This window comes from Musca domestica, unplaced genomic scaffold (genome assembly GCF_030504385.1).
Source record: "Musca domestica strain aabys unplaced genomic scaffold, Musca_domestica.polishedcontigs.V.1.1 2, whole genome shotgun sequence".
Taxonomy (NCBI): Eukaryota; Metazoa; Arthropoda; class Insecta; order Diptera; family Muscidae; genus Musca; species Musca domestica.
The window spans coordinates 16,749,629-16,775,414 of NW_026712249.1; the positions used below are offsets into that span (position 1 = coordinate 16,749,629).

Here is a 25,786-nt window from a genome sequence, read left to right on the forward strand (position 1 = left end):
CAGCCCATGTTCTATTATTTAAATATATTTTGACTTCTGTTATGATTATTCAAATTGTTGACCCTCCGTATGAATGGGCCAATGTTGTACATTTCGTATCTGACCTCAATAAATATGATATAAATATTGCGACGTGCCAAGTTTAGACTATATCGAGTATTTCATTCACATTATATGAAATATTTGATAATTTTTAGAAAATATTAATATGTGCGTGAATTACCAGATATAGTCGACCCAAATATTCCATTTTCATACTTCATCCAAAACAGATAAGTAGATTGGTATGGCCAAAATTACAAGAAAATCGAACATTTATATTAAACTAGCTGAACCCGGTGCGCTTCGCTACCCCTTTTGATTTTATATGCATTCAAAATTTTATTTACGAATATATGTTGGTTAAAAAAAAAAATAAAAATTAAAAAAATTTTTTTTGCACTACTTTAATGCGTAAATAACCAAAACCATTAGAAAAGCAGTAACATGACATACATACACGAAGGTTTTGTCTTTCGGATTTATTTATTTCATAGTAAATACCAAGCGTGCAGGAAACTGCAATTTTTTTAAGTAGAGTGGCATTTCTATTGCAATTAGTGAATTCGAGATAGCAACATACTTCGCCGTAATAAGCATATTTCAAACCAATTGTTGTGTTGTTTTTTAGTGTTAGCCTAAGGCGTTGTGGGTCCATGGTTCTTATTAAAATCAAATCCCAATCTGATCCGGTTTAAATATAATTTAAAAAAAATTACTTTTATCCAAATCTTAACTAATTTCCAATTAATTTGTCACATTTATTATTGTAACCAAATTCCGCCACACATTCTGAATTTCATTGGTATTGGTCATATATATCATGTTTGGTGCATAACATATATGAAATCGGCCGAAATATATATGTTAGCTATATCCAAACCTCAACTGATTTCAATATAATTTGGCAATTTTTTTTTTGGTGCCAGATTTTGTCTCTCTCGCTTTGGGTGCATTAAATATGTGAAATCGGCTGAGTATATATATGGGAACTATAATCAAATCTGAGCGTATTTGAATATAATTTGTCAAATTTATTTTTGTACCAAATTTATTTTTGTACCAAATCATGCCGAATTTCATTGGAATCGGAAATACGTATCATGTTTTGTGCATCAAATATGTGAAATCGGCGGAAAATATATATGGGAGCTATATCCAAATCTGAACCGATTTTAATATAATTTGACTAATTTATTTTCTAATCAAAATCCCGTTACATATTCCAAATTTCTTTGGAATCGAACATACATATCGTGTATGGTGCATAAAATACATGAAATCGGTCGAAAATATATATGAGAGCTATATCCAAATCTGAACCGATTTAAATATAATTTGACAAATGTATATTTGTTTTAATTTCCGCTACACTTTCCAAATTTCATTGAAATTAGAGATACATAGCGTGTTTGGTGCATCAAATACATGAAATCGGTCGAAAATATATATGGGAGCTATATCCAAATCTGAACCGATTTCAATATAATTTGGGAAATCAATTTTTTAGATAAAATCTATCACACGTTTCAAATTTCATTGAAATTGGGGATACATAGCGTGTTTGGTGTATCAAATGCTTGAAATCGGCCGAAAATATATATGGGAGCTATATCCAAATCTGAACCGATTTCAATATAATTTGACAAATTTATTTTCGGATTAAATCTCGTCACACATTCCAAATTTCATTGGAATCGAACATTCATAATGTGTTTGAGGCATCAAATGAACGAAATCGGTCGAAAATATATATGGGAGCTATATCCAAATCTGAACCGATTACAATATAATTTGGCAAACTTATTTTTTTTTCCAAATTCCGTTACGTATTCCAAATTTGGAGACTGTATCTTCAACCAATCAATAGATATGCGCATATAAAATCTAAATTTTTGGGAGGTACCTCCGATTCTGATGCTATATCTCCAGTTCCAAGTGGAAATTCAGAAATGTATATAGCCTATGTTACTTTCAGGCGATGTTGCAGTATATATGGAAATTTTCAGGAAAATCTATTCAGCGGTTTTCGAGTCCATAAATTACAAACAAACAAACAAACAAACAAACAAACATACAAACATTTTCCTCTTTTATAGATATAGATTTTATGCGAAATCATAAATTCCATATCCATATCAGGTTTCTGGTTAAGAGAAATATTTCGATATAGCAAGTTGTAAAGAATCGCTGGCTTGTTTCGCGAGTTATGACAGATATAAGCATTGGAAATTGTGACCATTTTTGGGTGAGGTACCAGAAGGAATTGGCAAATACATATCATCTTTAGCAAAAATATATGGATGTGTGAAATTTGTAGCGAACAGAATGCTTATTTCGGATTTTTGATCGTTTTTTTCCAAATCGTGAACCCTACTTGGGGTGGTACCAGAAGAAATGGTCCGATCTCTACCATCTTTCTAACAGATCTTGTGTTGATGGAAATATTGAGACGTACCAAGTCTGAATGGAATCAGATGTTATTATCGCGTTTTATGAGATTTTTAGATTTTCGAAATTTTGACCCTTTGTGTAGAAGGTTCCAGAGGAAGTGGTCAAATATATTCCATCTTCACAATAGATCTTGTGTTAATAGAAATAATGTAATGTGTGAAATATAAAGTAAACTTGATGCTTAATTCGGATTTTATAATCGTTTTGGTTATTCCAAAATTGACCCCTTGTGGGGGAGCAATGGTCCGATCTTTACCATTTTTATAATAGGTATTGTGTTTATGGAAATATTGGGATGTGCCAAGTCTAAATGGAATCGGATGTTAATTTCGTGTTTTATGAGCTTCATAAGTATTCAAAATTATGACCCTTTGTGGGGGAGGTACCAGAAAGAGTCAACCGATATCACAACAGATCTTGGGTTAATAAAAATATTGTGATTTGTGTAATTTGAAGACAATCGGACATTTATATAACATTTTATAAGAGTAATAATTATTCAAAATGTTTGACCCTTTGTGGGGGAGGTACTTGATGGAGTGAACCGATATTATCCATTCTCGCACTTGCTTTTGCACTGATGTAGAAATTACGATTTGCAAAGTTGCAGCAAAATCGGATTATCCTTTCTCTTTTCTGTGCAGAAAATATATTTATTGAAAATTGCGACCATTTGTGGGGGAGGAACCAGAAGGAGTGAACCGATGTATTTCATTTTAACACTAGACCGCCGGTTAATAATATTATTGGGATGTGTGAAATTTGAAGACAATCGCACTCTTGCATCACATTTTATAAGAGTTATAAATTTTCAAAATTTTGACCCTTTGGAGGGAAGTACCACCGATATTATTCATTTTCGCACCTGACGTAGCACAGATTCAAATACAAGGATTTGCAAAGTTGCAGCAAAATCGGATTATCCTTTCTCTTTTTGTACAGAAAATATGTTTATTGAAAATGTCGACCTTTTGTGAGGGAGGTACCAGAAGGAGTGTACTGATATATACCATCTTAAAACTAGACATTATTAGGATGAGTGAATTTTGAAGATTATCGCACTCTTGCATCACATTTTATAAGAGGTATAATTATTCTAAATTTTGACCCTTTGTGGAGTGTGCCGATACTGTCCATTTTCCCACCTGAACTGACAAAAAAATTTGGATTAGCAAAATTTGCATAAAAACAAAAGATCCTTTCTCTTTCTATGACGTAAATTATTTTCATAAAAATTTCGACCTTTTGTAGGATAGGTACCACAAGGAGTGGACCGATATTGCCCACCTCCGAACTCGATCTAAATTTGATAATAATATTACGATGTACCAAGTTTGGATCAAATCGGTTACTTCCTTCGAGAGTTATAGTGCGCACCAGCCAGCTAAACAGACAGACAGACATACGGACATCGCTAGATCGACTCCAAATGTCCTGAAACAGATTTGGTCTAAAGAAACCAAGGGTCTAAAACCGTTTTTTCGATGAGGCACATTTTGGTCGTATCAAATGATACATAGCCTCTCCAGCCATATGGCTGAGGGTGAAAAAAAAAACTCTAAGACTCCTCCAACCAACCATTTACAATCCAAATGGTACTTCTTGTAAAAAAAAAACTTTTTTGATTAATACTCAATTTCGAAAAATCCAGAATTATCGACTAGGTTTCTGAAGAAAGCCACTCAAAAATATCTATATTTTGAAAAACATAACTCGGAATGCAGATTATAGCACCATATTAAAATCATTTATTTATTGGATTTTCAAGTATCTAATTTGAATCGAGATTACCACCTGGTCGTCAAATAAATGCGTTTCAGTATTGATCAACAATGGACTTTGGATCTTGAATCTGATCATACGATGAATATATATTAAATTTCAAAGAATTTAATTTGTTTTTTAGGTTTTATAACCTACCAAACGGGAGTGGAGAATATCAAAACATTGGATAACTTTTGCAGCGGATTTATTTATTCATGAAATAATTCTGCAAATCTAGTCCACTAGAATATTTCAACTTTAAGAAAACCAAAGCAAAGCAAAAAAATCCCCCCAAACACCAGTGACCATGCACTTGACTGACTGACATCCATTTGGTTGATCGCTTTTCATATTTCATTGTTTATCTACACTTGTCTGACTGGTTGGCTGGCCGATTGTTTATCCGTCTGTCTGCTTGACTTTGTGCCCGTTCATTCGCCTATTTTCTATTGCCATTTATCAGATGTTGTTGCTGCTGCTGATATTTGTTGACATTGTTTGATAGTCACATATTAATTGTCCCAAATTTAGTCATCTAGTTTTTTGTTGTCGTCTTGCTTATCATTTTTATTTTTTTTTTTTTGATTTGCTAAAATTATGCTAATGAAATCGCCTGCCCTATTGTCTGTGTCTTGCTGTGTCTTGTCCAATTTATATGAATTTTTAAGCACCCATGAATTGATCATTTCCTTGGCTGATTTCAAATTTTGCACTTGGCTGATGCACCCAAGACCTACACGTAATCGCGGTTATGTACTTATGTGCCAGTGTGAAATGATTTATTAACTGCAATTGGTTCATGTTGGGTTCTGAGAACTTGATTAGCTAAGCAAATTCTTGAAAGTATGAGATTGAAAAATTTAGAAGGCCCATTTATACATTTTTCAATCTTATGAATCTGATATTTATATGTACGCAGGGTGAGATGAAAAAAACTACAACCAACTTCCGACTGCTGTCATTTCTAAGCAACTCGTCCGAAAGTTGTTAAAATTATTTCAGTGATAGCTCATTATATTGTTTACAAGCGTACAAAAGCATTTTAGTGAGAATTTTCCAGGAAAAAGTTATTTGTGATGGAATTTAAGCGTGATAGTGTGATTTCTTTATATTTGGCTGGAAAACCACAAGTGGCTATCGTTAGAGCACTCCAGCATTTAAATGTGAATAAATCTTTTGTGTCTCGTATCATCCCTCGTTACCGTGATACTGGTAGCGTAGCCCGACGTCAAGAATGTGATCGGAAGAATAAAGCAACATCAGCAGAAATGGTTCGAAAAGTAAAGAAGTGAAGTTGATCGAAACCTGCGTCACAGTATCCGAAAAATGACTTGTGAGCTGAACATATCGCAATATTCCATTCGGCAAAAATTGAATAATGAGTTCGGGGTAAAGCCATTGAAATTCCAAAAAGTGCAAGAACTTACACCGCAAGGGAAAGAAAATAGACTCAAAAGAGGTAAAGAGTTGCTTCCCTTCGTCGAAAGTGATGAACAGCCGAATTTGGTTTTATCTGCTCCGATGAGAAAACATTCGTTGTCCAGCAGTTTGTAAACAAACAAAATGATAGTGTTTACTTGCCAAAGAGGTCAGCTGAAAATGTGTATCTTCGGTTGCCCACCACAACTCAAGCGCCGGCCATTGTGATGGTGTAGGCCGCCATAACAGCCGATGGTCGCTCTCCGCTCGTAGTATTAATTGACCGTGGTATCAGAATTAATGCCGAATATTATCGCGAAAATATTCTGGAGGGTGTATTAAAGCCTTGGACACGCAAACATTTTGGCCACAGACCTTGGACATTCCAACAGGACTCAGCACCATCGCACTCAGCACGCGCCACCCAAGAATGATTACAAAATGAGGTTCCTCGCTTCATTTCCAGCGCACAATGGCTACCAAAATATCCGGATACCAATCCGTTGGACTATTGTTTTTGGAGTATTTTGGAAAGCAAGGTTGGCACTAAAAAATACCAAAGTGTCGATCACCTCTAGAAAGCGCTTCGCCGGGAAGGGGCCAAAATACCGCAGAGCAACATTCGAGCAGCGTGTGACAGTTTCATTGGCCGTTTGAAGGCCATAATTCGTAACAAAGGTGACCAATTCGAACAAATCTATACTTATTCTAAAATTTGATGCTATTTCCGACACTTTTTGCTTTCATTCAATAAATTTAAAAAAAAAAAAAATGCCAAAATTATGAGTTTGACTTTGTTGCAGTTTTTTAGCGTTCCCACAGAAGAGCAGATGGTCTTTCCTTAGAAGAGCTGAAGTGGTCGTAAAAGAGCAGAAGTGGTCTTCTCTTAAAGGAGCAAAAATGGTCCTCTCATAGAAGAGCTAATGGTATTCTTATAGAAGAGCAGCTGCTGGTCTTCTCATAGAAGAGCTGCTGCTGGTCTTCTCATAGAAGAGCTGTTTGTCTTCTAATAGAAGAGCTGCTGGTCTTCTCATAGAAGAGCTCCCGGTCTTCTCATAGCTGAGCTCCCGGTCTTCTCATAGAAGAGTTGCTGGTCTTCTCATAGAAGAGCTGCTGGTCTTCTCATAGAAGAGCTCCCGGTCTTCTCGGAGAAGAGCTCCCGGTCTTCTCAGAGAAGAACTGCTGGTCTTCTCATAGAAGAGCTCCCGGTCTTCTCGGAGAAGATCTGCTGGTATTCTCATAGAAGATCTGAAGGTCTATGAGACGGCCTATGAGAATACCTTCCGTCTGGTCTTCCATGAGAAAACCTGATCTTTTTGTTTTCTATGAGAAAACCTTCTAGTCTATGAAAGGACCTTCGGGTATTCTATGTGAAAACCTTCTGGTCTTCAGCTCTTCTCATAGATATTAACCCATACCTCACCCATTAAATGTAAACTATGAGAAATATACCACGGACTCTTTTCCCATTCCATACTTCGCAAGTTTAGTGTCTACTCTTTTTTCTGTAAAAATTATGGCTTTTGACTTTGTTGCAGTTTTTTTATCTCACCCTGTATAGTAGCACTGAGTACTTTTCGTGCAAATATAGTACATTTTTCCAAAACCACCTCCATATCTCAATTCCAGATATCAATAGTGACCTCCATATCAAATTTGAGTATTTCAGCCCTATCCCTTCACGCAATACCGAATTTGATACCATTTTGTACCAAATACCGAATGTGACATTCAGTACTATTCGTACAATTATGGTGCATTTTTTCGAAACCCCTCTCCATATGTCCAGCCGACACATAATCAGCGACCTCAATACCTAATATCTGATCAATCCCACGGCAGCGGGTTCTACGATACCGGATTGACCCGAAACAACAAGATTCCAGTTTCGGCCAGCGGCTGCCAACCCAGTATGTACATGTTTGTGTTTGTTTATTTTTCTGCATTGGGAGCAGCATATCCCGGAATGCTTGCTCCGGATTTTATTGGTCCGTGCCGGGATTGAGGAAAACCCCGGACCTTGGTTCTGCTCGGTTTGTCAGAACGTCATCCACCACAGATCTGTCTCGGTGCGATGTAATGGATGCAGAGAGTGGGTGCACTTCAAGAACTGTTCCGGATTAAGGCGTTTGCGAGACTACAGCGAAAGGGATTATGTTGCGACTTGCTGCAGTAACGTAGTCCCCAGCGAGTCCTCTTCTTCGTCGTCCTCGTCAGAGACGTCGTCGGAGTATGGCACTCCACCGCAGTCTCCAGAACAGCAACCAACACCGCAGCACCTAACGCCACATGTTGCTGTTCCAACTCCGGATTGTGCATCATTCTTGCAATTCAATTGCAACGGACTTCGAGGCAAAATAGATGAGATAGTGGAATTTATGAGTCGGAGGAATATTAAGATCGCAGCGGTGCAGGAAACCAAGCTGAATGAAAATTGCAGCCTACAACGTTGTTATGGTTACAACGTACTAAGGAAGGATCGCACCAGAAGTGGAGGTGGGGGATTAGCGTTCCTGTTACACCATTCTGTTCAGTACAGACCTATCTCGCTTGAGCTAGTCTCTAGTGACCCATACATGGAATGTATGGGGGTAGCAGTCAAGTGTGGAACTGCCGAGGTAGAGGTGCTTAATGTGTATATCCCGCCGATTAATAGCTGTGAACCGCGTTATTTGCCTGATATTAGCCCATTATTGGTAGGCAATAACCGCCTGGTACTAGGGGATTTTAATGCCCACCATGAGTTGTGGCATTCCGTCCTAGGTAATGACCAGAGGGGATCAGCGCTGGCAGAGCAGATTGACTGCTCCACATTTTGCACGGTTAACGAGGATGCCCCCACCCGAATAAGAGGAGAGTGTCACAGTTCGCCAGACTTAACCATAGTGTCACCCGGTCTGATAAATGACGTGACTTGGCAACCCGTCATTTCTCTTGGCTCAGACCATCTCCCGATAATCGTCTCCATAAGCAGGTCGCCCGATTTCATAACCTCTGAACGCCGCACTTTCCTTAACCATGGGAAAGCTCACTGGCCAGAGTTCAGAGAATTCACCAACCGCCGCTTCAGAGAACTGCCCAACCCTTCTGATGTTCGGGTAGCAGAAAGGATTTTCCGAAACATCATCAGAGCTGCAGCCGCTCGCTATATACCTGCTGGTCGAATACCCGAGATAAGACCAAACTTCCCAGCAGAGGCAGCGGGATTAGCAAACGAGCGTGATGATCTCCGTCGTACCAACCCTACTGATCCTAGAATCAGTGATTTGACAGTTGAAGTCAACCGGTTGGTACAGGAGCATAAGAGGAAAAAGTGGCTAGACCATCTGAAGTGCTGCAACATTGGAACCGATATGAGTAAGCTGTGGGTAACGGTTAAGTCGCTCTCGAACCCTGGAAAAAAGGATGATAGGACCTCAGTCACTTTTAACGACGTAACGGTGACTGATCCGAAGAGGTGCGCGGAATATTTTAACCGACAATTTGTCGAGCACCCCGAGAGCGATAGGGCGAAGCGAAGAGTACTACGTCGTATCAGATCTCTTCCCGCCGAGGAGGAACCACCACAGTTTACGATGGGTGATGTTGCAAATGTCATCTGTAACGCTAAGTCATCCAAAGCGTTGGGCCCGGACGGAATCTCAATGGTAATGTTGAAGCAGCTGGATACGCCGGGAGTCGAGTACTTAACGAAAGTTCTCAATTTGTCGCTAGCCACCCACATAGTGCCCGAAACCTGGAAAATGGGCCGGGTGGTCCCGCTACTGAAGCCAGGCAAGGATGCCAGTAAAGGCGAATCGTACAGGCCGATTTCGCTTTTGTCGCCAGTAGCAAAGACTCTTGAGGCTTTACTCCTCCCCAGCATTAGAGGAAGCTATACAGTTGCCAACCACCAGCATGGATTCCGTCCACAACATAGTACCACAACAGCATTACACGCCATTTCCACACATATTAGTAGAGGACTGAACCAGAACAGGCCGTGTGACAGAACAGTGTTGGTAGCCCTTGACCTATCAAAGGCATTTGATACGGTCAATCATGCCACACTGTTTGAGGACGTACAGAGAACTACCCTCCGGCCAAGTTTGAAACGTTGGATAATCAACTATATGTGTGGACGCCAGTCGTACGTGGAATTCCGGAACAAGAAGTCCAAAGCCCGTAGAGTGAAACAGGGAGTTCCCCAAGGCGGGGTGATATCTCCGGAACTGTTTAACCTCTACCTTTCCGGAATTCCTCGCCCTCCAGACGGCATTGAGATCGTAACGTATGCGGATGATTGTACGATCATGGCGTCGGGTCCAGTGGTCGATGACATATGCGAAAGGTTGAACCCCTATCTCGCGGAGCTTGCCGCATACTTCCACGCGAGGAATATGAAAATATCCGCCACGAAATCAACGGCCACACTCTTTACCACATGGTCTGCGGAGATGAGAACACAGCTGAATGTTCAGGTCGAGGGGAATCTAATACCGACCACGAACTACCCCAAGATTCTTGGGGTAACGTTCGACAGCATGTTCAAGTCGTCCGCGCAAGCCACAGCTATCTGCGACAAGATGAAAAGTAGGAACAAGGTCCTCAAGGCGCCAGCCGGCAGCTCTTGGGGTGCGGACAAAGAAACCTTGTTGACCTCTTATAACGCGATAGGTCGGTCTGTGGTCAACTATGCGGCTCCAGTGTGGTCTGCGAATACTAGTGCTACGCAGTGGAAGAATATCCAGACCTGCCAGAACGCTGCCCTGAGAACTGCGACAGGGTGCCTCCTCATGACACCAGTGGACCATCTACATGAGGAGGCGAAAGTCCTTCCCTTACGTCAGCATAATCATATGCTTTCGTTGCAGTACCTGCTTGGGTGTTACCGTGAGAGCCATCCCAACCATCACATGGTGGATAACTCTCCCCCACCCAGGCGTGTCAGGAAGGACATACATGATCTAGAGAGGGAGGTCCAGCGCTACAAGAGAGAGCCTCTAGATCAAGAAGCCTATCAGGCAGGTCTGAGTGGCATTCACACCGATGCAGTCGCGGATGCTATGAGCAGTTATAAAGTGAATGCCGTCCTCGGAGTCCACCCCCCATCCATTGCAGCCGAAGAACGTCAGCTGCCTAGACAAACCAGGGTAGTTTTGGCGCAATTACGTTCAGGATGGTGTAGTCGCCTCAATTCGTATTGGGCACGAATTGATGAAGATGTGCGTGACGCCTGCCCGGCGTGCGATACAGGCCCGCACAATACGCTACACCTTTTTAATTGCTCAGCCAAACCTACCCAACTCACTCCAGAGGATCTCTGGCTACAGCCCGTTAAAGTAGCCGAATTTCTAAACCTGGAGCTGGAACCAGATTAGCAGAACACAAACACACACATGCACTACTGCTACAACAACAACAACAATATCTGATTTCAAGCACTATCTCTTCATCCAATACCAAATATAGTACTATTTAGTACTTTTCGTACAATTATAGTACACATTTCCAAAATCAATTCCATATCTCAATTCCAGATACCAACAGCAATCTAAATATTAGATTTCATCTTTATCCCTTCTCCCAATACCGAGTGTACCATTCAGTACTTATCGTACAATTATGGTACACATTTCGTAAACCACTTCCATGTGTCCAGATTACACATTAACAGCGACCATAAACAAAATTTCAGATTTCGAGAACTATCTGTTCACCCAATACCAAATTGTACCATCTAGTACTATTTAGTACTTTCGTACATTTCCAAAACCAATTCTATATCTCAATTCCAGATACCAAAAAAGACCTCAATATCAAATTTCAGAATATAGACCCATCCCTACACAATACCAAATTTAGTACCATTTTGTACTTTCCGTACAAATATAGAACGCATTTCCAAACCACCGCCAAATCACATATATATACCATCAGCAATCTAAATTTAAAATTTCAGAATTGTATTTTATTATTTTTTTTAAATTTCTTCCCAGTAACAAATTTATTACCATTCAGTACTTTTTGTACAATTATTGTACACATTTCTGAAACCACACCATATGTCCAGACTACACATAATCAGCGACCCTAATACCAAATTTCAGATTTCAAGCACCATCTATTCACCCAATACCAAATTGTCCCAAATATAGTACCATTTAGTACTTTTCGTGCACTTTTATTACACATTTCCAATAACACCTCTTTATCACAAACCTACCAGCAACAGGGACGCCAATACAAAATTTCAAAATTTTGGTTTCATCTGTTAACCCTAAGCCAAACTGTTTCAAATGTAGTACCATTCAGTACAGTTCGCACACACTTAGTACATATTTCTAAAACCTTCATATATCAATATATATCAATCTTACTTTCCAACCCTGATCCTCATACCAAATTTTAAGGTTTTAGCTCTATACGTTCATATAAACCAAATGGTACAGTTTAAGAGGTTTAGTACCATTTTAGAACTTTTCGTAACCTTTAGTTCGAATTTCCAAAAAACACTTTGTTACTGTTATCCTGCAATCCATCGGTGAGACTGATTTCAAATTTCAGAATTCTAGCTCATTTCGTTTGTCCAATACAAAGTACTAAATTGTTAGTACATTTTAGTACTTTTCGTACCCTTTTAGAATTAGGAATTTCCAAAAAGCCAGCCTTATCACATGCCTACGAATTATGACTGTCCCTCGTGCAAAATTTCAATATTTTATCTTCAACCGTTCGAACATTCTTTGTTTGCAATAGAACGTAAATACCTCATTTTCCCTTAAAAACTCCTGTTAGTCATACATTTTTGATACACCCTGTCATGAGATTTTCCACACAGATCATCGAATCAATAAGAAAATTAGGTTGAATGTGAATTTCCATTTGTACCTTCCAACCTTCCGAGTCTCTTTCGAAAAAAACAAACAAGGAAATAGATTAAGAAAGCTAAAAATATAATAATCTATTGATTGGTGAAACCACCTCTTTAAAACACCCCGCATCCCTCCAACATTGGAAAATTTTTGCAAAACATAAGTTGTGTGTTCGACTGAAACAAAAGAAAAACAGAAGTAGAAAATAAATAATAAACAAAGAATTGTCAAAAATGAGGACATTACAAACGAATGAAAGACAACGGAAAAATGCAATCTGTGTCACAGTCATTGTCAAGAGTGCAGCGGCACATTGTTTGCCTTTCGCTCTTCTCCTCCCTCTCTCTCTCTCTCTCTTTGCATTACTTATTGCACTCATTAGTAGTGTTGCCATTAGTTGGCTATTTTGACAAAATATTAATCGGTGTCGATGAGTGATGGCGATGATGATAATATCTTTGACCCTGCCATACTCTGCTGTCCGATCCGCTTCTCTTTGGCATTGACATTGAATTTGTTTTATCGGTCATTATTCATTTGTGCAGTTTCATTTTCATGGCTGCTAATAAACAAACAATAAAAAAAGCTATTACAACAACCACAACGAAAATTGTTAATGGGTTGTATTGGGGTCTGTAGGTTATAGTGTGTCTGGAGGTGTCCGAGTAAATCGTTTATTTTATTTTTTTATTTTATTTTGTGTGTAAATTTTATTTCGATATTGAATTATTGTTATTGCATTTTTAGTACTTGTTTTTTATTTTTGTTTCCTTGATACCTCTTTAAAGCGTCGCAGTGTTCGAATAAGATTCATCCGACCCTGATAAGCCTGGCATAATAAAGCTTGGGAAATAACCCTAAACTTGAAACGCATTTCAATTATTGTTTTAATACATTAAATGGGCTGATATCTTAGTAATTCAAGGAAATAGAAACTTTGACGATGAAGATTAGATACATTATCTAAGTCATCTAAATGATATGGATATATTATCTAAGTTATGGGAATGCTCTGTATATACTATCTGAGTTATCCTTATGCCGTTGATTTTACTATTCAAGTTATCCTCAATGCGTGGATATTTATGTTATCTTAAAGGTCTGTTATCCAAATTATTTCAATGGCGTTAGTAGGTTATCTAAATTGTTCCAATGTACTGAATATGTTATTTAAGTTATCCCATGTATAAGCTAAGTTCTCCCAATGTTGTGATAGTATCTGAGTTGTCTCTGAGTTATCCCATTGACGGGGATAAGTTATCTCATTGAGGTGGATAAGTTATCTGAGTTCTTCTAATGACGTGGATAAGTTATCTAAGTTGTACCAATGACGAAGATAAATTATCTAAGTTATCCTTATGATGTCGATATGTCATTATCGTTATCTTAATGACGTGGATAAATTATCTGAGTTATCCCAATGTCGTGGAATGTTTCCAAAGATGCGGATATGTTATCTGAGTTATTCCAATGCCGCGGAATGTTTCCAGAAACGTGGTTATGTTTTCTGAGTTATCCCAATGACGTGGATAAGTTATTTGATTTATCCCAATGACGTGGATAAACTATTTGATTTATCTCAATGACGTGTATAAGTTATTTGATTTATTTCAATGACGTGGATAAGATAACTGTGTTATCTGATTTAATCACAATGACGTTGATATGTTATTTTTTTATTCTGAGTTATCCCACTGACGTGAAAAAGTTATCAGAGTTATCCCAAGAAGGTGGATAATTTATCTGAGTTATCTCAAGGACGTGGATAAGTAATTTTCATTAACTCAATGACGAAGATAAGTAATTTGAGTTATTCCAATGAAAGGACAAGTTATCTGGATAAAATATTCTCGTTATCTCAAGAAAGTGGATGAATTATCTGAGTTATCCCAATGTATTGGAATGTTCCCAATGACGTGAATAAGTTATCTAAGATATTCCAATGACCTGGATATGTTATTTGATGTATTCCAGTGGATAGATTATCTGTGTTATCTTAATGGCGTGGATAAGTAATCTTAGTTATCCAAACGACGTGGATAAGTTATCTGAGTTATCCTAGTGACGTGGATAAGTTATCTGAGTTATCCTAGTGACGTGGATAAGTTATCTATGTTATCCCGATGACGTGAATAGGTTATCTGAGTTATCTCATTGACATGAATAAGTAATCTAAGTTATCCAAATGACGTGGATAATTTATCTGAGTTATGCCAATGATGTGGATAAGTTATCTGAGTACTTCCAATTATATGGATAAAATATCTGAGTTATCCCATGACGTGAATAAGTTATCTGATTTATTCCAATGATGTAGATAAGTTATCTGAGTTATCACAATATCGTGGATAAGTTATCTGAGTTATCCTAATGACTTGTATAAGTTATCTGAGTGGTCCAAATACGTGGATAAGTTATCTAAGTTATCCCAGTGATGCGGATAAGTTATCTAAGTCCGCCAAATGAATTTGAAAGGTTATCTAAGCTGTCCAAACGTCGTGGAGATAATCACTTCTAGCGAAGTGGATAATTTATCGATATCATCCTAACAAGGTGGATAATTTATCTATATCTTTTTTTTTTATATTGCCCTAGTGACGTGGCTAATCTATATCCTTCCAGTGACATGGATAATTTATCTGTATCATTCTAGCGACGTGGATAATATATCTATATCATCTTTGCGACATAGATAATTTATCTAAATCATCCTGGCGATGTGGATAATTTATCTTTATCATCCCAAGGACGTAGATAATTTATAACGACGTAAATAATTTATCTTTATCATCCTAACGACGTAGATAATTTATCTGTATCATTCTAACGACGTATATAATTTATCTATATCATTCTAGCGACGTGGATAATATATCTAGATCATTCTACGAAGTACACGATTTATCTATATCATTCTAGCGGCGTGGACAATATATCTATGTCATTCTACGAGGTAGATAACTTATCTACATGACCCTATCGACGTGGATAACTTATCTAAATGACCCTAGTGACGTGGATAATTTATCTATGTCATTCTAGCGACGTGGATAATTTATCTATATCATCCTAGTGACGTGGATAATTTATTTATATCATTCTAGTGACGTGGATAATTTATCTATATCATCCTAATGACGTGGATAATTTATCTATATCATCCTAGTAACGTGGATAATTTATCTATATCATCCTAGTGACGTGGATAATTTACCTATATCATCCTAGTGACGTGGATAATTTATCTATATCATCCTAATGACGTGGATAATTTATCTATATCATCCTAGTGATGTGGATAATTTATCTATATCATCCTAATGACGTGGATAATTTATCTATATCATCCTAATGACGTGGATAATTTATCTATATCATCCTAGTGACGTGGATAATTTATCTATATCATCCTAGTGACGTGAATAACTTATCTATATCATCCTAGTAACGTGGATAATGTTTCTATATCATCCTAGTGACGTGGATAATTTATCTATATCATCCTAGTGACGTGGATAATTTATCTATATCATCCTAGTGACGTGAATAACTTATCTATATCATCCTAGTAACGTGGATAATGTTTCTATATCATCCTAGTGACGTGGATAATTTATCTATATCATCCTAGTGACGTGGATAATTTATCCATATCATCCAAGTGACGTGGATAATTTATCTATAACATTCCGGCGACGTGGATAATTTATCTGCATCATTCCAGCGACGTGGATAATTTATCTGCATCATTCCAGCGACGTGGATAATTTACCTGTATCATTCTATTCACGTGGATAATTTATTTGTAACATCCTAACGACGTAGATAATTTATCTATATCATTCTAGCGACGTGGGTAATATATCTAGATCATTCTACGAGGTAGATAACTCATCTACATGACCCTTGCGACGTGGATAATTTATCTATATCTTCCTGGCAACGTACATAATTAATATATATCATTCTGGTAATTTGTCTATATCACCCTAGCGTGTTGGATAATTTATCTACTTGACCCTAGCGAGGTGGATAACTTATATTCATGACCCTAGCGACATGGAGAATTTATCTGTAACTTCCTAGCGTCGAGGCTAATTTGTCTATATCATCCTAAGCGCGTGCATAATTTATATGTCATCATATATAAATTATCAATTTCACCCCAGGAGATGTTGACATATTTTCTAGGTTTTGTCATTGGCGTGGATAATTTCTCTCGGTTATGCCAGTGAACTGACTAATTTATCTACGATGTCCTAGTGACCGGAATAACTTTTATAGATTATCCCAGTTGCGTGGATATTTTTTCTCTCTATGCCCCTTGATGTTCACAATTTTACATTATTTCCCCTCACGTGGATAAATTATCTATGTATGTTGTCACAGTGACTTAGATATTTTATCTGTGTTACTCCAGTGTATTGCATATCTATGTTAATCAAACATTAAAGATTCTTTAACATTTATCTCAACATTCAATCTTTGTATATAAGCTATACATACGTTTCAGATTATTTATTCATGTTTTTCAAATATCGCGTTTATTTTATCTATGCGTTGACGTTGTTTTATCTTCGTTATCTAAACATTGTAGTTTAATAACCAGATGACCCAAATGAATTTCCATCTGCTGCCAGTGATTTGCACACTTTCTAAACACGCACAAAATTTGGCGTTTTCCATGAAACAGTTTGGCAATGAAATTTTGTTTTGAAATAATTGTTTTGCCATAGATCACGTCACGCTTTAATGTCGGAGCTTTCATTAGAAATGTTAAAACAAAAAACAGATATTTGCTTTGGTAAATCATGCAAATGTTAAGCTTTTTGCAAAATCTAAACAAATTACTTAATTTGCTTTTCTTATCTCTTCATTAAACGCCTCATTTAATCAGAATATAAAGCCCAGACTACTAGTCATAGCCATGCTAGAGAATTGCGTGACAATTTTGTAATTTTGGCCTTTACGTTTAAATGCAATTGCTGGCAATGATTGTCGTTTACAAATCGCTTGTTACAATGCATTATCGGGAGTTTATCTAAGATTTCGAAATATGGCAGAATCACGCCAGAGTAAAAAGTGGCGATTATTTGGATTTACTGAACGATGAACCCCCTCCCCCTACCATCGTCGTCATTGAGTAAGGCAGTCGTGGTTTTTCGATATTTGTTTTTTAAATCATTTCCAGCTTATCTAATCGCCTTTGATATTTAATATATGTTTGTTGGTTTTTCGAATGGGTACAAACATATTTTAAATATTTTAACTTTTCAAATCTTTTTTTTTTGTGTGCACTTCACTTCACTTTCATTATCGGAAATCTAATCCATTAGCTTTGATTTTTTTTTAATTTTTCGTTTTTTATTTTCCCCCTTTCAGATTTACATTCTCACCGCCCTCCTAGTGCCCCTGCGTGTGGTGGGCTGTGTACTCTCATTGGTCTCAGCCTGGATGTTTGCCTGCATTGGTTTGTATGGCACCACAGTCGAGGAAATCAACAAACGTCCGCTTTCGGGTTGGCGCAAGTGAGTTTTATTGATTTTTTTCCTCGGCACTTTTTTTAGCATCGGCTTTCTTTTTTCGCAGAAATGTCCAATCTTTGGTGGCCTCAGCTATGCGCATGCTTTATGCCGCCGGCTCATTTCACTATGTCACATTCAAAGGTCAAAGAGCTTCACCCAAGGAGGCTCCAATTTTGGTAGTGGCACCACATTCATCATATGTCGATTCCATTGTTGTGGTCACCACAGGACCGCCAGCGATTGTGGCAAAGCGTGAAACAGCAGATATTCCATTACTGGGCAGTAAGTATCTTCGATATTTTCAATGCATCTATATTATCCGAATGACGTATCTATGGTATCCAAATGCTGTAGTTTATGTATCTATAGCATTCAAATGTTGAAGATAATGTATCTATAGTACCTAAATAACGTAGATAATGTATCTATAGTGTCTAAACAAATTAGATAATTTATCTGTAGTATCTAAATGACATGGATAGTGTATCTATAGTATTTTGTAATATCGATAGTGTACCTATTAGTATCTAAACGACGTAGATAATGTATCTATAGTATCCCAATGATGTGGATAATGTATCTATGGTGTTTAGTATCTTAGATAATGTATGTACAGTATCTAAATGATGTAGATAATGTATCTATAGTGTCTAAATTACGTAGATAATATATCTATAGTATCCAAATGGTCCGGATACTTTGTCCATGGTATCTAAATGACGTTAATATTGTATCTATAGTATCTAAATAACGTAGATATTATCCAAATATCGTAGGTATTGTATCTATAGTATCTAAATGACGTAGATAATGTATCTATAGTATCCAAATGGCCTGGATATTGTATCTATACTATCTAAACGACGTAGATAATGTATCTACAGTATCTAAATGACGTAGATAATGTATCTTAGTATATAAATAGCGTATATAATGTATCTATAGTATCTAAATCATGCAGATGCTGTATCTATAGTATCTAAACGACGTAGATAATGTATCTAAAGTATCTAAATGATGTAGATAATGCACCTATAGTATCCAAATGGTCTGGATAATGTATCTATGCTATCTAAACGACGTAGATAATGTATCTACAGTATCTTAATGATGAAGATAACGTATCTATAGGATCTTCATGACGTAGATAATGTATCTATAGGATCTAAATGACGAAGATAATGTATAATGTAGGATCTAAAAGATGTAGATAATGTATCTATATTATATAAATAATTCAGATAATGTACCTATAGTATCAGAATGACTTAGATAATGTGTATATAGTATACGAAAAATATAAACAATGTATGTATTGGATCAAATTGACGTAGATATTATCTATAGTATCTCAATGATGCAGATAATGTATCTATAGTATCCAAATGGCCTGGATAATGTATCTATACTTTCTAAACGACGTAGAAAATGTATCTACAGTATCTAAATGACGTTGATAATGTATCTGAGTATCTAAATAACGTAGATAATGTATCTATGCTATCTAAACGACGTAGATAATGTATTTACAGTACCTTAATGATGAAAATAACGTATCTATAGGATCTTCATGACGTAGATAATGTATCTACAGTATCTAAATGACGAAAATAACGTAACTATAGGATCTTCGTGACGTAGATAATGTATCTAAATGACGAAAATAACGTATCTACAGGATCCAAATGACGTAGATAATGTATCTATATTATATAAATAATTCAGATAATGTATCTATAGTATCTAAATGACTTAGATAATGTGTATATAGTATCCGAGAGATATAAACAATGTATCTATTGGATCAAATTGACGTAAATAATGTATCTATATTATCCAAATGACGTAGATAATGTATCTATAGTATCTCAATGATTCAGATAATGTATCTATAGTATCTAAATGACGAAATTAACGTATCTATAGTATTTAAGTAACGTAGATAATGTATCTGCAGTATCTAAATGACGCAAATAATGTATTTATATTACCTAAATGACGTAGATAATGTATTTATATTATCTATATGACACAGATAATGTATCTACAGTATCCAAATGACGTAGATAATGTATCTATAGTAAAGTATAATATTTCTATTGGCGCAACTACAGTATCTAAATGACGTCATTAATGTATCTATGGCATCTAATAACGTTGATAACGTATGTGCAGTATCTAAATGACGTATACCTATGATTTCACATATTCGATAATTTATATATTTTATCCATACAACGTAGATAATGTGTCTATGTTATCCACAAAACTTAACAGGTGCATTTATTTTATCCACAATGCGCGAATAATTTCAAAAATGTGGATAATTTATCTTCGTTATCCATACAACGTGGATGGTGTATCTATGTAATCCAAACCATTCACACCTTTTTATACCCTCCACCATAGTATGGAGGTTATATTAAGTTTGCCATTCCGTTTGTAACACCTACATTTTAGAACCCACAAAATGTATATATTCTTGATCAGCATAAAATTCTATGTAGACTTAGCGATATCCGCCCGTTTGTCCGCCTGTGAAAATCCCTCTTGCTTCCGAACGAAATTAATTAGTTTGATAAAATTTTACTCAAATGTATATTATGTCTGCAGGACTTTTGGTATTGAAAATGTTCCATGTAGGTCCATGTTTTGGTACCATTAATGGTACCTCCCTATATTAGGTATTTAGATAATTTTAGCGACATAATTCAACGGAAATGTTTCAAATTTGTTATTTGAAGTTCGTAATGGATACTACAGCCTAAGACAGAAATTTGTCTGTGCAGATCCACGTCTTCGTACAGTCCCCATGTAACGGTACCTCCTGATATTCGGTATTTTGATGATTTTAGCGACATTATTTAACGGCATTGTTTCAAATTTGGTATTTGAAATTCGTAATGGATACTACAGCCTACGACAGAAAATGTTGTGTGCAGGTCTACGTCTTCGTATAGCCTCCATATAATGGACCTCCCTGTTTTTGGTATTTTGATGATTTTAGCTAAATTATTCTCTATTTTTTTCAAGTTTCGTATTTAAATACTGTAATAGCTTATGCAGGTATATTCTTATAGACCCCAATATAATGGCTATATTCGGTATTTTTAAGATTTTCACAGAATTTTTTAACAAATTTTATTTTTTTTTTTTGAAAATCTTCAAATTCGTTACAAAAGATGGAGGGTTCGGCCAAATTTCGGCCCGGACTAACATGCTGCTTTACCATTTGGTTTTTTTATAACAGCGCGTATAATTCATCTATTTTATCCAAGTCGTAATGAACTGAAAATATATATTTAAATATATATTTAAAAAGATCACATACCATATCTACGTTATTCGAATAAAATCAAAACGTGTCAAATTTATCCGAATAACTCAAATTTTTTTATGCGAAGAATTTAAATATTTTCTCTAAAAGTCATCTGAAGTGATCCAAAATCTAACAAAAAAATCTTTCTGTTTTCAGAAATCATCAATTATGCCCAACCAATTTATGTGCAACGTGAAGATCCCAACTCGCGTCAGAATACCATTCGCGAGATTGTCGAACGTGCACGTTCCGGTGAAGATTGGCCACAGGTAGTGATCTTTGCCGAAGGTACTTGCACTAATCGCAAGGCTTTGATTAAATTTAAGGGTGGTGCTTTCTATCCCGGAGTGCCCGTACAACCTGTCCTACTAAGATATCCCAATAAGTATGACACATTCACCTGGACCTGGGATGGACCTGGAGTGTAAGTTGCCATCTAAGAAAACTATTTGAAATATCCCTAATAATTTCTTCTTTTCTCTTTTTTCTCTCCTTTTAGACTGAAACTTCTATGGCTGACCATGGCAAATTTTTATAGTCGCTGTGAAATGGAATTTTTACCCGTCTATCATCCATCGGAGGAAGAAAAGGCCGATCCCAATTTGTATGCCAAAAATGTGCGAGAAGTTATGGCCAAGTAAGGTTTTATTGATTTTAATAATTATATGGAAATTTAATTTAGATTTTTTTAGAGCCTTGGGTGTACCCACCTCAGAATATTCATTTGAAGATGTCATTGTCATGACCAGGGCCCGTGATTTGAAAATTCCCTTGTCAGGTGATATTGTGGAAATTGAAAGATGTTTAGACAAATTAAAGTAAGTTTTATAAATTTACTGATGATTTCGAGGAATTTTTAATAACCTTCTCTCTTCTATCTCTCTTCTAGTCTTATTAGTGCCACCCCAATTGTGGAATTAACCACGAAATTCTCAAGCATACCCAATCGTGATAAACTAGATTTCTTGACATTCTCAGAGCTACTAGAAGTTAATATTAAGAATCCACATTTACATCGTTTGTTCTCAGTATTGGATTATGTAGGTTTTGCAAATCATGATTTCATCATTTCAATTTTATTTTTAAATTCATTTCTTTAATTTTTACAGCGTCATGTGGGCACAGTTAGCCTAAAGAATTTATTGTTGTGTGCCCATTTTTGCAAGCTGAGTAATTCAGAAACCATTGAGTATTTAAAAGCTATAACGAATGTAAGTTGTTGTCATCTTCAGTTGCCATGACTGTTTTCTATAAATATTTCTCATTTTTTATCTTTAGATTTACACCGAAGAACGTGGTCAAATCACACGACAAGAATTCACCAAAATTCTCAAACATGCCAATCTCAGTAAATTAACCACAGAGAAAGTGGATGCTCTCTATGTGGCAATTGATGTTACAAACCGGGGAAAAATAACATTCGGTAAGTCATCGAAACAAGTAGCAACTATTCAGTCGTCAGAGAACTAACATAAATAGATTAATAACATCAGTTCCAATACTTCTAGATATATAGGACTTTGGAAAGGTCTTCAATTTCAAGAATCCTCATATGAAGTCTTTCTTTTTCAGAAGTCTTTATATAAAAACCCTTCTAAAGACCATTTTTTGTATCATTTATGGATTAATGACCATCTACAGGTCTTCTAAGTGTGGAAGACATTTTAAAAGTCATCTATGTATAGACTGGAAATTGAGTACTTTTAGAGAGACTGCATATACGACATGTGTTTCCATTTTTTATAGACATTATCTACAAGAAAGGATGATTTTAAGGCCACTTTCTCTGTGAAAGGGATATTTAAGGACAATTTCTACAAGAACAAGTAAAATAGTATCAGTCGGTTTTGCCAACATATTTATACGCCCAGCCTAGAGTTATGATTATTCCAACATTTATTTTTCACTTTCTTTGAGCGTTGGTGGAGGTGCCAGAGGGAATGGTCCGATCTTTACCATTTTTATAACAGGTCTTGTGTTCATGGAAATATTGGGACGTGCCAAAATGGAACCGGATGTTAAGTTCGTGTTTTATAAACTTCATGGATATTCAAGATTTTGACCCTTTGTGGGAGAGGTATTGGATGTAGTGGACCGACATTGTCCATTTTCGCTGATGCAAATATTAGGATTATTATCCTTTCTCTTTCTGTACAGGGAATTATTTTCTTTGGAAATGATGATATTTTGTGTGGGAGGTGCCAGAAGGAGTGGACCGATATTGCCCAACTCTGAATTCGATCAAAGTTTGACAATAATATCACAAGTTTCGAGAGTTATCGTGCGCACAAGCCAGACAGAGGGACATCGCTAGATCTACTCTAAATGTCCTGAAACGGACTGAAACCATTATTTTAATGAGGCACGTTTTGGGCGTATCAAATGATATATACCCTCTCTAGCCATAGATCTATCTTAAGGACACTATAAAGGAGAGATTTTGAGGCTTATTATTTGTTTCCTGACTAGGGATACGCCACAATCGAAAGCAAAAGTAGACTTTAAGACTTAGTTTTATTGCTTCAACAAAAAAGTCGACTCTTAATACCAAGGCGTATTGTTATACGACACCGCATTGACCCGAAACAATGAAATCATCCAAGATTCGTGTCATCCGGCCTGTTGATGAATGATGAGACTTGAATCACACCATCTCTTCATAAGAGTCTCAATGAGCAGACCACCCGATTTCATAACCTCTGAACGCCGCACTTTCCTTTATAAGGGGGAAGCTTTCTGGTCAAAATTCAGATACTTTAGTTCTGCTCATTATTAAAAAAGAGCTATCCAGTTGCGGATCACGAACATGGTTTCCGTCAGCAACATAGCTCCACAACAGCATTACACTCTTTATATTAGTAGAGGACTTAGAACATGACCTGTCATAGAAGAGGTAGTGGTGGTGGCTCTTGACTTAGCCAGTGCTTTTGATGCTGTCAACCAAGCAACGCTGTTCGATGACGTCACGAATACTACCCTCCGACCGGGGTTAAAACGTTTCATAATCAACTGTATTTGTGAATGCAAGTCTTACGAGGATTTCCGAAACAAGACGTCTAAACCCCATAGAGTAAAACAGAGAGTTTCCCAAGGTAATCATCCCACCTTCGAAACTGTTTAACCTCTACCTTTATGCAATTTAGAGCGCTCCAGACGGCTTTGAAATCGTAAAGTATGTAGATGATTGTACGATCATGGCGTCGGGTCCTGTCGTCGATGTCCGTATGTATGTTCCTTCCACGCGAGGAATATCAAAATACTCGCCCTACTCTTTGCCCCATGGACTGCGGAGATGAAAACACAGCTGAATGTATAGGTCGAGGGAAATATAATACCGACCACGAACTACCTATATCTGGTAGCTCACGTACATTTTTAGATCTTCTAAAAATTATCACATAACTCATATAATATGAGGGAAGTAGTCGATATAGTCCAAACCTGGCACGTCACAATATTTATATCATATTTATTTAGGTCCGATGCGAAATTGACAATATTGGCCCATTCTCCCTCCATAGAGGGTCGAAATATATTTAAACAATAAAACATTGGCTGAGGGTAAAAATCTGTCGGCTAAACCGTTATACCGGATTATCAGAACTCGAACAAAACATGTGAATCTGTTACAACAACAGTGCGACCTTTTGTTTTTGTTTGACAAGCTAAAAATTTGACTTTCGATTCTAATTTTTCAAACCAATGTCGATGTGTAGTCCTATCAAATGTTGGCGTAAAGTCTATAAGCCTAAAGGGCTAAGTACATAAGAAGCTTGAAGTCATGGCTAGGCATATTTTGTGACATTTCACAAAGGGATTACAGAACCGCACTAAAATCCAGCCGTCGTTTTCCATTATAATTTGAAATTAATATGCCTAGCCATGACTTCAAGCTTCTTATGTACTTAGCCCTTAACATTCAAAATCAATTACCAAAAATCGACTTTGAGATTTTATCGCTGGCCAAAGAATATTTAAACAATAGAATATTGGCTGAGGGTAAACATCTGCCGGCTAAACCGACTTATAGTGGATTATCAGAACTCGAATAAAACATGTGAATCTGTTACAACAACAGTGCGATCTTTTGATTTTGTTCGACAAGCTAAAAAATTGATTTTCGATTCTAACTTTTCAAACCAATATCGATGTGTAGTCCTATCAAATGTTGGCGCAAATTCGACTTTGAGATTTTATTGCTGGCCAAAGAATATTTAAACAATAGAACATTGGCTGAGGGTAAACATCTGTCGGCTAAACCGACTTATAGTGGATTATCAGAACTCGAACAAAACATGTGAATTTGTTACAACAACAGTGCGATCTTTTGATTTAGTTTGACAAGCTAAAAATTTGACTTTCGATTCTAATTTTTCAAACCAATGTCGATGTGTAGTCCTATCAAATGTTGC

General features: G+C 36.7%; 1 protein-coding gene across 2 annotated transcripts in view; it reads left to right on the top strand.

The window, feature by feature from the left end:
• LOC101890953 (lysophosphatidylcholine acyltransferase) overlaps positions 1–25,786 on the top strand; it is a 42,869-nt gene that overhangs the window by 15,619 nt on the left and 1,464 nt on the right. For both annotated transcript variants that reach the window (XM_059121894.1, XM_005186067.4), the window contains 8 exons: positions 17,913–18,058; positions 18,120–18,337; positions 21,531–21,798; positions 21,874–22,011; positions 22,067–22,192; positions 22,264–22,414; positions 22,484–22,585; positions 22,653–22,797. In XM_059121894.1, the coding sequence (XP_058977877.1) occupies positions 17,913–18,058; positions 18,120–18,337; positions 21,531–21,798; positions 21,874–22,011; positions 22,067–22,192; positions 22,264–22,414; positions 22,484–22,585; positions 22,653–22,797 (1,294 nt within the window). The remainder of the gene's footprint in view (positions 1–17,912; positions 18,059–18,119; positions 18,338–21,530; positions 21,799–21,873; positions 22,012–22,066; positions 22,193–22,263; positions 22,415–22,483; positions 22,586–22,652; positions 22,798–25,786) is intronic.